This window comes from Hesperophylax consimilis, chromosome 20, assembly GCF_061612785.1.
Source record: "Hesperophylax consimilis isolate HC1 chromosome 20, BYU_Hcon_1.0, whole genome shotgun sequence".
In the NCBI taxonomy this organism is placed as follows: Eukaryota; Metazoa; Arthropoda; class Insecta; order Trichoptera; family Limnephilidae; genus Hesperophylax; species Hesperophylax consimilis.
In genome coordinates this window covers 18,797,682-18,810,673 of record NC_142855.1, presented here as the reverse complement: position 1 = coordinate 18,810,673, position 12,992 = coordinate 18,797,682, and the positions used below count along the sequence as shown (strand labels likewise).

The window sequence follows — 12,992 nt, the reverse complement described above, 5'->3', positions numbered from 1 at the left end:
ATCAATAATATTCGGATGATTTGTATTTTTATACCGCCGTTTTTATGAAAAATAATCTCAAGGATGGATGCTGTGTTTTTTACTTACAACAGCAATATCACTTTGACTAAAGCACGCGAACACCCCAGCACAGATTCTCCTAGTACGTACTAGTGTTCACAAAACACTAGTACTAATCCATGCAGATACTGGTTATTAATATTTTTATAAGACTGATACTTATTATGTAAACTGTTTGTAAAATAATAGAAATTATTAAATAGGGCATCGAATTTCAACTAAGTGAGGTTAGGTAATTTTCTTTTATGCGGTTTTTGACTTCTGTTATCTTTCTGGGAAGGTTACCAGTGACGGATCCGTAAAAATTAGTTACAATAATATATCATAACATTCAATTCTTTTATTATTTTATATAATTTGGATATCTAATGAAATTATTTATTGCCTGTTTTTTTTAAATTTTTTATTATTATTTTTTTTTTATATTAACTCCACACAGGAGGCCCTGAAGAAAATAATTTCCCTCAGGGCATATGTCATCTTTGGGGATGCTGTGTGGAGGGTCTTTTTGTGGAGAGGAAGGAGTGAACATGGGTCTTGAAGAGTCCCATGTTGTAGGAGGGAGGAAACACAGAGGCCGGCAGTTCGTTCCACAGCCGAGCTGTTGAACTTGAGAACGAATCGTAGAAGCGACCCGTTCTTATGTGACAAATGTCAACCGTGTACAAATGTTGGGCGCGCGTTTGGCGTGTATCCCGACTACGCACCGGTGCCGAAGGGATCAATGACGCTAGTTCCTCAGAGCATCTTCCATTGTAATACCGATAGAACAAGGACAGCATACCTACCTGACGCCTGTGCTCTAAAGATTGCAGTCCGTTTGTTAAGATTGGGGAATCTATCAAACGGACCGCCCGTTTTTGCACAGAGTCAAGGGTTTTTTTCAGGTATTTAGGGGCTCCGGACCAGAGATGGCTGCCAAATTCGACAGTAGGGCGCACTTGCGATTTGTACAGGGTCAGCAGTTGTGTACTATTAAAGTATCTTTTTTATTTTTATTTTTTATAGTGAATACCTCACAAGAGTCCCAACTGCTCCCGTCTGGAGCCAGTGAGACTATGGCATCCCCAATTGGGGGATGTTGTGAGGCTGAAGGTAAGTGGGGAAGGGAAAGAGGACGGTGGGGAAGTACCTGGCTATTCAGATCTAGTCACTAAACACGGCTAAAGCCATTTGGAGCAACGTTTCAATTCTGAATGGTGGTCTTACACCAGGGCGATACTGGTAGTATCTTCCACTCTGGAACGTGCCGCAAATATACTATATATTATTTTAATTAATTAATTGTGAAATAACACAAATTAATCAAATAAAATTAGTTGCGCACGCCGGGTTCGAACCCGCGACCTTCGGAATGGCAGTCCAATGCGTTACCACTGGACTATGCCGGCCGCCCTGTACAGTACGCCCAGCTTCTGAGAGGCCAACTTTACTCTGGCTTCGATGGAGCCCCCGTACCTGATCTGGTCACTTATAGTTACACCAAGCATATCAATGGAAGGCCTGTTCGGAAGATTGCTTCCGTTGAAGGATACTAGATTATCATTTGGATCCCTTTTAGACGTAATCAGACATGATTGGGTCTTTGAAACGTTAAATTCAACGAGATTATTTTTACCCCAGGAGGAAATACTCTCTTGATAACCGTCCATTCTCTGCTTCAAAGCCCTCCGAGCCGTTGGAGTTTGTGTGCCCTTTGGGGGCTTGTCAAACAAAAAGCTATCATGAACTGTACTGTCATCCGCGTAACAATGAATCGGTGCACATGTCAAAAGGTCATTGATGTGCAACAAAAACAAAGTCGGAGACAGAACCGGTCCCTGTGGGACGCCAGCATTTATAGAGTGCGAGGAAGAGGTGAAACCGTCAGCAACCGCCTGAATCGACCTATCCCTTAAAAAGTCAGCAATCCACGTACACAGGGATGCGGGAAGTCCGTAAGAAGGCAATTTGTTGACAAGTCCCCGGTGCCAGACCCGGTCAAAGGCCTTGGATATGTCTAGTGCGACCGTTTGGGTCTCACCGCGACGTTCCAGGCACCGCCCCCAAACATGCGTCACATACGCGAGAAGATCACCGAACGAGCGGTACCGCTGGAATCCGTATTGACGGTCGTTGATAATTTTGTTCTTCTCGAGGTATGTGAGCAGTTTGTCGTTGATCACACGTTCCATCACTTTGGACAGAACTGATGTGATCGCAATGGGGCGGTAGTTGGCCGGGTTGGAGCGGTCACCTTTCTTGGGAATAGGGTGAATGACCGCTTTTTTCCAACCAGAGGGCACAGTGCCACACTTCAGGGACATTTTGAAGAGCTTTGTCAAAACTGGAACTATTTCCGCAGCACACCTCTGCAATACCAGGGCAGGTATTCTATCAGGTCCACTAGCTTTGTTAACATCGAGCCCCCGTATGACGTGGAGTACATCCCGATGCCGGATCCTCAGCTTTTTCATATAGAAGCCGCAGTGAGGAACCGACGGCGGAACAGCACCCCCGTCGTCGAGGGTCGAGTTTTCCGCAAACATTTTCCCTAATAGGTTAGCCTTTTCGGTGGCGGTGTTTGCTAGTGAGCCGTCAGGTCTGGTAAGAGGTGGCAAACTGGGTTTGCAAAAATTCCGACCTATTGAGCCCGCAAGCGACCAGAATGCTCTGCTGCCATGCGGGCAGGCAGTCAGCTTTTTGCTGATCTGCAGGTCGTGTTCGAATTTTGACCTATTAATGATTCTCTTGCATTCCTTTGCCGATTTGTTGTATGCTGATCTGCTTTCGGGCGTTCGAGATGTGTTGTAGGCTCGGTAAGCCGCGTTTTTTCGTCGAACTGCTTCGGAGCATTGTCGACTGAACCACGGCTTTGAGCCCACACCAGTTTCTTTAGTAGTCGATTGTATGAAGCCATCCATCGCCGATTTGATGACTTCACCAATCTCCTGGGCATATCTTGAAGGGTCCGAAGTCCGAAAACAAACAGCTGACCACGGAAAAGCGTTGAAATGGGCCCGCATACCGAACCAATCTGCTGACCTATAGTGCCACACTTTTCTCCTCAGCCTCTCATTGGTTGGTCTGAAGTTAACGGGGATTGATGTCGTCACTAGGCAGTGGTCGGATGATCCCAGAGGCGCTGTGACGTCAATCTTATAACCGTGTGGCACAGTAGTTAAGAATTGGTCTAACAGATTGGAGCGGTGAGTCTGGACATCAGGAACCCTTGTAGGCTCCTGAACCAGTTGCTCTAATCCGTAGCAAATGGCAAAGGATTCCGCCTGTCGGCCAGCCGAGTCCGTTGGGCCTGAGAACTTCAACCATGGTTCGTTATGAACATTGAAGACCCCCAGAACAATAAACTCGGCCGAAGGGTAGCGGGGCAAGAGATCATCAATAGTATCGCTCAAATGTTTGAAGAGTTCGGAAGTGTATGATTCGCTATGGTTCGGTGAGCGGTATAAACATGCGTAGAATCTTGCCGTACTGGCAAGATTGGCGCGCACCCACATTACGTCGAATCTGGAGTTTTCCAGACTCAATAGTCGTATACAGTTGATGTCAGCTCGACTATAGAGGCAGACTCCTCCTTTGAGTCGGAACTTGCTTGCAAGGGTAAAGCCCGGGCAGTCCAGATAGGAGGAGTCTGCCGGCTCGGCTATCTGAGTTTCGGATAGGAAAAGAAGGTTAGGACGTTGGGACAAAAGATGGTGATGAACAGAGTTTAAATTTGTGTGCAGGCCGCGAATTTTGGCAAAATTTACCAACAGTTTTGGCCCGCACCGGGGACGCCTGCTACTCGCCGCTGTATTGATGTTAAATTTATTTTGTATGTTCATGATATAATATACAATAATATAACATAACATTCAATTCTTTTATTATATTATATAATTTGGATAAATAATGTAATTATTTATTGCCTGTTATAACTAATTCATTACAAGTGGTTTCTACTGTTCAAGCTATTTGCAAGAGCGTCGTTCGATAGGTTGGTAAGGAGTCGACATAAATCGAGTGCTCTGACTCTGTGCAGAAAAGTCTGCAGACTGTTACCTTACTTTACTTAATGCGCAGGATCTTATGCTACGTATACACTTGCGAGCCGAAACGCGAGAAGAACCAATTATATAAGGTAAACAACGAATCATGGGAAAGAAACGAATCAATCAAAAAAAGTTACCAGTTCTTACCTTAAATAATTATTTCAAGTTTGGTACAATTTATTTTTTCTATTATACTTTTTTCTGTAATGGTAATGTTTGCTTGTCAAAACTCAAATAGTCTATGGATTTGAGAGCGCCTTTTCGACGTTAATAATACGTCGTGCCAAAATACGTAAATAGTGAATAAAACGAAAAAATATAATTAATTAACCATGGCGGACGCTGCGGCAAGGCAGCTTCAATATGAATACAAAGCGGTGAGCCATCTTTCCCTATTAATCTCAATGTTTTCGTCCGAAGTTATTTTAGGTTATGTATTTGTTTTTGTGAATATTTATGCTAAATTGATGTTTTTACAATGTAATAAATCGAAATGACTTGAAATATACTTCAATTAGATTAAAATGTCTCTTTTCTCACACTTTTCATTGAATTCTTTTACGTTTTTTAGATCATTTTGACAGTTTGTTGTCGAATTTCGAACGTATTTTTTTACCCACCAAAGAATATTGAAAAGTCTTAATTTAATTTGTTTAACTCTAGAATACTAATATAAATGTTTTACCCCTAAATAATAATGATCGCCTGCGAGTATAATGTGGAATTAAACGATATTTTTCATGTTAAAATTTTATGAAAAAAATTGCGATAATTCAATACAATTTTAACTTAAGACATACGTTATGGGTTATTATTATAACATTGAATTCAGGTAAATAATTACCTGAATTAATAACAATTTGTGAACACAACGCTAGTCTTTCACTTAATTCAGATTTTGGAAAAAGTATTGAAATATACAGGGTGTATCGGCACTAACCCGACAAACTTTAACCAGCTATTCCTTAGCACATTTGGAGTAAAAAATGTTATGGGCACTTTGCTGTCCGGTAGCATTTTTTTTTCAATTAAAAACAATAAAATTTAAAATTTCCACACTACATCACTGTCATTGGCATTATAAGCAAGTATGTCAAAAAGCGTCTTTGCTCTTTCGCACACACTAAATAATAATAGTAAAAATGAGACGAATGGTGCCGTGCCATTTCGTTGTGATTGTAAGTGTGCGCCAATATAGGTACACACGTGCATTATTCAACGGAATTTGAATAAAATATTTGCCAGATGGGTTTTCAAACTTTGACAAAGGATAAAACAGTGGTGACATGTGGTGAAAATAAGAATAATAAATTTTTTATTAAAAAAAAAACGTTACCGGACAGCAAAGTGCACATAAGATTTTTTACTCCAAATATGCTAAGGAATAGCTGGTTAAAGTTTGTCGGGTACGTGCCGATACACCCTGTATAATGCGAGAATATATTATAAATTATGTTTTTCTTGCCTTATTCAGCGCTTAGAAAATGACTGTTATTCTTTTTAGCCTCTATTGTAGGCAAGTTGTCGGATTGTGCCCGTAACAAACTACTGTCCGTTATTACAGCATCACAATATTATATTAAATTACTAATTGACGTGTAGCTGGCGTTGCTGTGGGTTATCCTTAGGAGATGGACAGATACAATTACTGATTTTTCTGTATGCCTTTTTTATAAATATACTATTCCGTAGAACAAGACCACGACACGAGGAGTCAAATCTCCACCTTTGCGTTATGGGAGCACCTTATCCTATTGATGGTGGGCCAGAATTTACGTGACAGTGAGAACCCAGGCTGGGTCGTGCACGAGATGGGCATTTTTTCAAATCGGCTGATTTCCACTCAAGTTTCAGTTCTCTAGCTCCAGATAAGCTAGAGTTATACGGAGGAGCCTGTCTTCCCGAAGTGTGTTTGGGACTTGGAGCGACAGTTGACAATCTATTGTGGATGTCCAGCTCTTCCAGAATTGATATATTAGTGATATCCCTTGATAGTAGACAATCAGAGATCCCATACTTTCCTTGATAGTAGACAATTAGAGATTCGGTACTTCCTTGTTAACGAAAGGTATTTAATACTAGATTAAAGAAAAACTTTATAATGAATGATCTCTCGACTGCTAAAATATCATGCATTCTATCATGTATGTGTGAAAGAGGTGGGATTGGGCGCGAATTTGAATAATTTGAAAGTATGTTGCCTGTTGTATACTGATGATGCGGTGCTGATTGCTAATAGTATAGATGATCTACAGTCTCTCGTGTCTAGGATGAACGAAGTTTGCATGAAGAATGAGTTAATGATGAATGTAAGTAAGTCTAAAGTAATGGTGTTTGAAAGAGAGAGTACGAAAGCAGTGTGCAATATAGTTGTGAATGAGGAATACTTGGAGCAGGTGGATGAGTTTGTGTATTTAGGAAGTATGTTCTAGAGAGATGGAAAGGCACTTGGCGACATTTATCCACTGGAGCGCCAAGATATTAATGATTAACTGGAGATTTTTGTACGTTTGGTTTTGAATTCGCCGACGATCATTAAAAATCTTTAAACTGCCGTTTAAAGCCATTAAATCAACTTATATTTCGTAATTTCTCTTAAGTTTGTAGGTTTTATAAAAAAATAAATGAAAAATAATTTTAGATTTTACTTGTCTTTACCTCATTTGCCCAAATCGTGTCCCGGAATCGGAAACTACGTCCGTTTATTTAATGTTGCTAATTTATACCAAAGCAATTACTGAGAAAGGAAAAGAAATGTCTTATAATTAGAGACACCCATTCATTGCTTTAATTTTTATGAAATTTACCATTAATTATTGAAAAAATAGCTTTTATTTTGCGTTTTCATAGCGTTTATAGCTAAATAGGATAACGTCAAGGAATTGGAGTCGGCAAGAGGGGAAAAACAATTAAATTAGCAAAATCACTTGAAACATGTTTATTGTATTATTTATTTATATTCACGCTTAAAAAGGCTTTTACATAAAAGTGATACATGATGCAGTGTTTTTTTTTTTATTTTGTATATTTACTCCACACAGGAGGCCCTGAAGAAAATAATTTCCCTCAGGGCCTATGTCATCTTTGGGGATGCTGTGTGGAGGGGCTTTTTGTGGAGAGGAAGGAGTGAACATGGGTCTTGAAGAGTCCCATGTTGTAGGAGGGAGGAAACACAGAGGCCGGCAGTTCGTTCCACAGCCGAGCTGTTGAACTTAAGAACGAATCGTAGAAGCGACCCGTTCTCATGTGACAAATTTAATGTCAACCGTGTACAAATGTTGGGCGCGCGTTTGGCGTGTATCCCGACTACGCACCGGTGCCGAAGGGATCAATGACGCTAGTTCCTCAGAGCATCTTCCATTGTAATACCTATAGAACAAGGACAGCATACCTACCTGACGCCTGTGCTCTAAAGATTGCAGTCCGTTTGTTAAGATTGGGGAATCTATCAAACGGACCGCCCGTTTTTGCACAGAGTCAAGGGTTTTTTTCAGGTATTTAGGGGCTCCGGACCAGAGATGGCTGCCAAATTCGACAGTAGGGCGCACTTGCGATTTGTACAGGGTGAGCAGTTGTGTACTATTAAAGTATCTGCGGGCCCTGTACAGTACGCCCAGCTTCTGAGAGGCCAACTTTACTCTGGCTTCGATGGAGCCCCCGTACCTGAGCTGGTCACTTATAGTTACACCAAGCATATCAATGGAAGGCCTGTTCGGAAGATTGCTTCCGTTGAAGGAGACTAGATTATCATTTGGATCCCTTTTAGACGTAATCAGACAGGATTGGGTCTTTGAAACATTAAATTCGACGAGATTATTTTTACCCCAGGAGGAAATACTCTCGAGATAACCGTCCATTCTCTGCATTGTGTACATAGGAGAATATCTGTATTATACAGGAGATACTGACAGTAAATAGATGTAATCCATTGTAAAGTAGGTTTCAAAATACATAATTGTAAAATTGTGATTACAAGTATAATGAGAAAATATATCAAGAAATAATAATAAAAAAAACTAAGAGTAACATAAAGTAAAAAAGAAATTACAACAACATTACATATAAGACGAAACATTAAAACTAATTTACCAACGCAACTCTAATTTGTAGGATTCGACAAAGTGTTGGTATAGATTATGCCAACACTTTGTCTCTTTATAAATGGAGTCAATAAATAAATCAATAGGACCCCCATACTTGTTGCCCAGATCATGCATCCTATTGGTCAGTGAGTGTGTCTGATAATTGGTCGTGTATGTATTGCAGAAGAATGTTATAATTTGTCTTGCATTCCTAGTTGGCACATGGAGTTTAATAGTGGTACTCTGTGTAACACAACCAGGTCTGTAATAATTCTCCTGTCAGACAGTGTTATTAGATGCAATTGATTCATCAAACTGATATAATTAATGTAATCGATAGGAATTCTTTAAAATTTACGTACTTTTTATTATTGATTGAAACTCAACATGGCACATGTTTCTACAGTAGAGTCATGTTCGTTCTACGATCTGTCAATACAAGATTATAGCGACTAAAAAATCTTTTTTATTATCGCTAAAAACACCATTTATCACTTTGATTCACGAAAATATCTTTAATGCTATGGATGCGGTAGTCTCTCTCGCTGCAGCAGCTGGTACAGTTCCTTCACCACCTAGGATTCTTGCAGCAGAGTCTCCATCTTCTATCTTCGTCGAACGTCACAGCGGTGCTGCCAAGGTCTGTTATCTATGTGAGGATATTGTGTCAGCGCTCTTTATTAGCAGCAGACACATGTCAGCGCTATATTAGCAGCAGACACATACCTGAACGGATGACGAACCTCGTGCTGGCACTGTTGGTGGGCACGGTAGTCTCTCTCGCTGCAGCAGCTGGTCCAGTTCCTTCACCACCTAGGATTCTTGCAGCAGAGTCTCCATCTTCTATCTTCATGTCACCTGTTCCTGTTCTTCATTTTACTTTACTTAACTTCACTTTATTTTGGTAATATTTATATTTTCTGTAATACCTGCATCAACTGTAAAGCGCCCCTGAGGTGATATCTCACAAAAGCTGCGCTATAAAAATTGTCCAATATTTATTTTATTATTTTATAATGGGTGTCTCAACATAAAATATATTATTTACATGATGAAGGGGCAAGTTAGAACAAATTAAATAATTTATTTTATTTTAAATAAAGTATTTAATAACATACCCTATTGTACTCGAGTTGACTTTTAATAAACACGGATTTGTTGTAATTTTCAGAACTCTAACTTGGTGCTGCAAGCGGACGTGCGCTTCATTGAGCGGAGGGGGCGCGATGAGGCCACCGGCGAGGTCATGTCGCTAGTGGGCAAGCTGACAGGCACGCGAATGGGCGACCGCCACCAGCGCACAAAGCCGGATCGCGCCGCCGAGCGCAAAGTCAAGTGAGTTCTGCATCATACCTTACTGGACATCAAATTTAATGACTGCAACTGATACGCACTTGCTCAAGCACTGTGAATTATAGTAGTTATCGTGTAATTCATGAGAATAGTTTTGCGGCACATTCCAGAATGGAAGGCACTCTCAGTATTGCCCTGGTGTAAAACCACCATCCAGAATTAAAATGTTTGGCCGCGTTTGGTGACCAGTTCTGAGTAGCTAGGTTCTTCCCCACCTTCCTCCTCCCCATCTCCTACCCCTCCCCACTACCTTCAGTCTCACAAAATACCCAAATTGGGGATGCCATAGTCTCAGTTGGGAGCAATTGGGACTCTTTATTTATTTTATTTTATTTTATTTTTTTTTTATGCTTCCGATTTTGTTGTCCCGGTTAAATCTTCCCCATAGGAAATATAAACCCTTCCACACAATTTTCCACAAATGATCATCTAGTCAATCAACATTATGCAAGTGCATTATACAAGCAAAATAAATACAAAACAATACAAGAACAACACGTCAACTCACCAGAGATCAAATGGGAAAATAATTCACCGACTCCAGATATTTTCATATCAGAGGGTTCGGCTAGGTAGAACTCCTAACAGGGTCAATCCGCACCAAATCATCCAGAAAATTTTGGATTTGTCACCCACCATCTCAGATTTTGATGAAACTTTAAATTTTTAATCCTTCCATATAGATAAGAAAATATACCAAATTTTACCTTCCTACCTCAACTCGTTTTTTTTTTATGGGCAGTTGAAGTTTGGGCAAAATAAGCGTTTTTACATATTCCGAGCACTCCGGAAGAGCTTGTACCTTCAATGAAAAAAAATGGTATCTTTGTCATTTATAGTGCAAATGCAATGAAAATTTTCAATATTATCAAGAAAACTATGCTGATTGCAGAAAAAAAATAAATAAACCCTTTACATTTATCTACTTGACTTTAAAAAATTACCAAAAGTAATTTTTTAAGTAATTTTTGGGACGGAAAAGGTACTTTACAAAAAAGCAATATCTCGGGAAGGTACAGTGTTAATGAAGTAATTTTTTTTTTATTCATATCTACAAATAGCATAGAATCACATACAAAAATAAAATTCATGGCATTTTACTTGCTTCAATAAATAAAATCCATTTTAAACTTTTTTCAAACTTTTTGTAATTTTTTTTTATTCTTATCTACAATAAACATAGTACAACCTAAAAAAATAAAACTCCTGGTATTTTGTGTGCTTCACAGTGTAGAAACGTTTTTAAAATGAGAAATCTTAATCATACAGAATTGTTCCAAGTTTTTTAAAATCTAGATACTGTATTTGCAAATAAAAAAAGTCAAACTTATTCGGTCCTTTACAACATGCTGGTAAGCTTGCAATGTAAGCTTAAGGCACCAACAAAATAATGTACCTTGTTCCTTACCCTGAATGCATACACCATAGCAATATTTTATAACAAGATCAACTTTTTAACTCTTTTCAATACAAAGTTAACTCTTTAAAAAACAAATACAATAAAAATAAAACAGGCAATGTAGGATTAGGTTAAATGAAAGTACATTACAATAATATTGTTTATAAATAAATGTTCAAGTTCATTTTTTACTTTTATTCTTGATCTGACCCATAAGATGGTTGAACTTTTGATCAGCATGATGAACGTCTTTTTCAAGAAAGTAGTAAGCTCTTCCTGAACCTTTTGTTGTGGGAGGGTCAACGATATTAAAAATATTTTGTAGTGGAACAAAACAAATATCTTCTTTTTGATGTGGCCAGTAAAAGGATGGAGCTGGGCCAAAAGGATGCATAAACTTGATTGATACATCACACTCGTCTTCATCTTTGGATACCACAAGTCCAAAAAACCAATGGTTGTCATATACGCAAGCTACATAAGAGTTTGTACAAATTTGTACCATACTTAGTTGCTCTGAGCGATTTCGTTCCCCACTGAAGTTAAAAATCAAAGCATAATCTGAATCTGAACTTATCCTTTTTGTGCCAACTTCATTTTCAGACAGAGGAACAAAGCAGTGGAAACCTCGAGTGCCTGGTATTGTTTTAGCTTGTGAAAAACGCTGCTGTAATTGTTGCCTGCAAGTGAATAAGCTTTCTTTTCTCAGCAAGTAAAAATATATATTTTCTACTCTCGACTGAGCTAGCCTTACAGAACTACCCCTTAAGTTCTTTGTTAGCGCTTATTCCGATTAGTTCTTCTTGTCATACGATAACCAAGTCTTCAACATTCCATTTCCACAGTCAAAATGTCCTCAAACTTAGTTTTGAAGTCTGTGTGAAGTGCATTTAAATGTTGAACGTCATTATTACCCTGGACGTTTTTCAAAAACAAGTTGGGGAACTAGGAAAATTTGCGGCTTCAATATATTAATTCTGACGAGAAAAGGAACGTAGACTCTATTTATATACATTAATAAACAACTTTACGAAATATAAACATACAAATATCAAATAAGTAATTTCTCAGTCTATTATTAGTATTACGTAAACTGTGTTATTTGTGTTAGGTGTATTGTGTCATTTACGGATCTCCTAAATATTGAGTTGAAGAGGTAAATGGGGATCCGCTCGTATGTACCCACATTTGAATCTCGTGGACCCCCAAATTTTTTTCTCGCTGACATAGACCCCCAGCAAGCCGTTATCGACCCCTGGGGGTCCATATAGACCACTTTGGGAACCTCTGTGTTAAATGAATGAAATTAATGAATAAAATCAATCGTCAACCTTGCGAGGATCAAATAATTTGTCTATGTTTATGTGTCACCAGTTACTGGACTGCACCTTACGGTGGAAATATTTTGGAAATGGACTGCGCCTTGCGAGGATAAAATAATTTTCTTCCACGCTAAAATATTTAACTAACAAATTATTTCTGAAAAACGTGCGCAAACCTAAAAAGATGATTAAAAAAATGTCAGTGGTAAAGTGTCAGTTAGGGTCGGTACTCTTGTGTAGCTTACAAAAAATATTCAGGCCTCTAACAAACATATACATATTATTATTTAATGAACAGGGAGCATTCTGCTGATTTCTAAATCCTACTTACACTCCTTTCTTCGCTCATTCGCTCTACATGCCCAAACCATCTAAGCGTCTCTTTCTTAATCTTACTCACTAAATTAGTTAATCCTTCTCTCCAAATAATAATCCAATCGAGCTACAGATAGGTTTATATTAGTAGAATGGATGACATTTTGTGGAAGTTAGTTCCATGCTTCCACTACTCTATGTTAGTAGAATGGATGATATGTTGTGGAAGTTAGTTCCATGCTTCCATTACTCTATGTTAGTAGAATGGATGACATGTTGTGGGAGTTAGTTACATGCTTCCACTACTCTATGTTATTAGAATGGATAACATGCTGTGGAAGTTAGTTCCATGCTTCCACTACTCTATGTTAGTAGAATGGATGACATGTTGTGGAAGTTAGTTCCATGCTTCCACTACTCTATGTTAGTA

General features: G+C 38.9%; 1 protein-coding gene across 1 annotated transcript in view; it reads left to right on the top strand.

Moving 5' to 3' along the window:
• Window positions 1-4,266: 4,266 nt before the first annotated feature.
• Window positions 4,267-12,992, top strand: part of Brr2 (U5 small nuclear ribonucleoprotein l(3)72Ab) — a 90,345-nt gene continuing 81,619 nt past the window's right edge. The window contains exons 1-2 of the mRNA XM_089644046.1: window positions 4,267-4,468; window positions 9,345-9,508. Of these exons, the coding sequence (XP_089500172.1) occupies window positions 4,424-4,468; window positions 9,345-9,508 (209 nt within the window). The 5' untranslated portion in view covers window positions 4,267-4,423. The remainder of the gene's footprint in view (window positions 4,469-9,344; window positions 9,509-12,992) is intronic.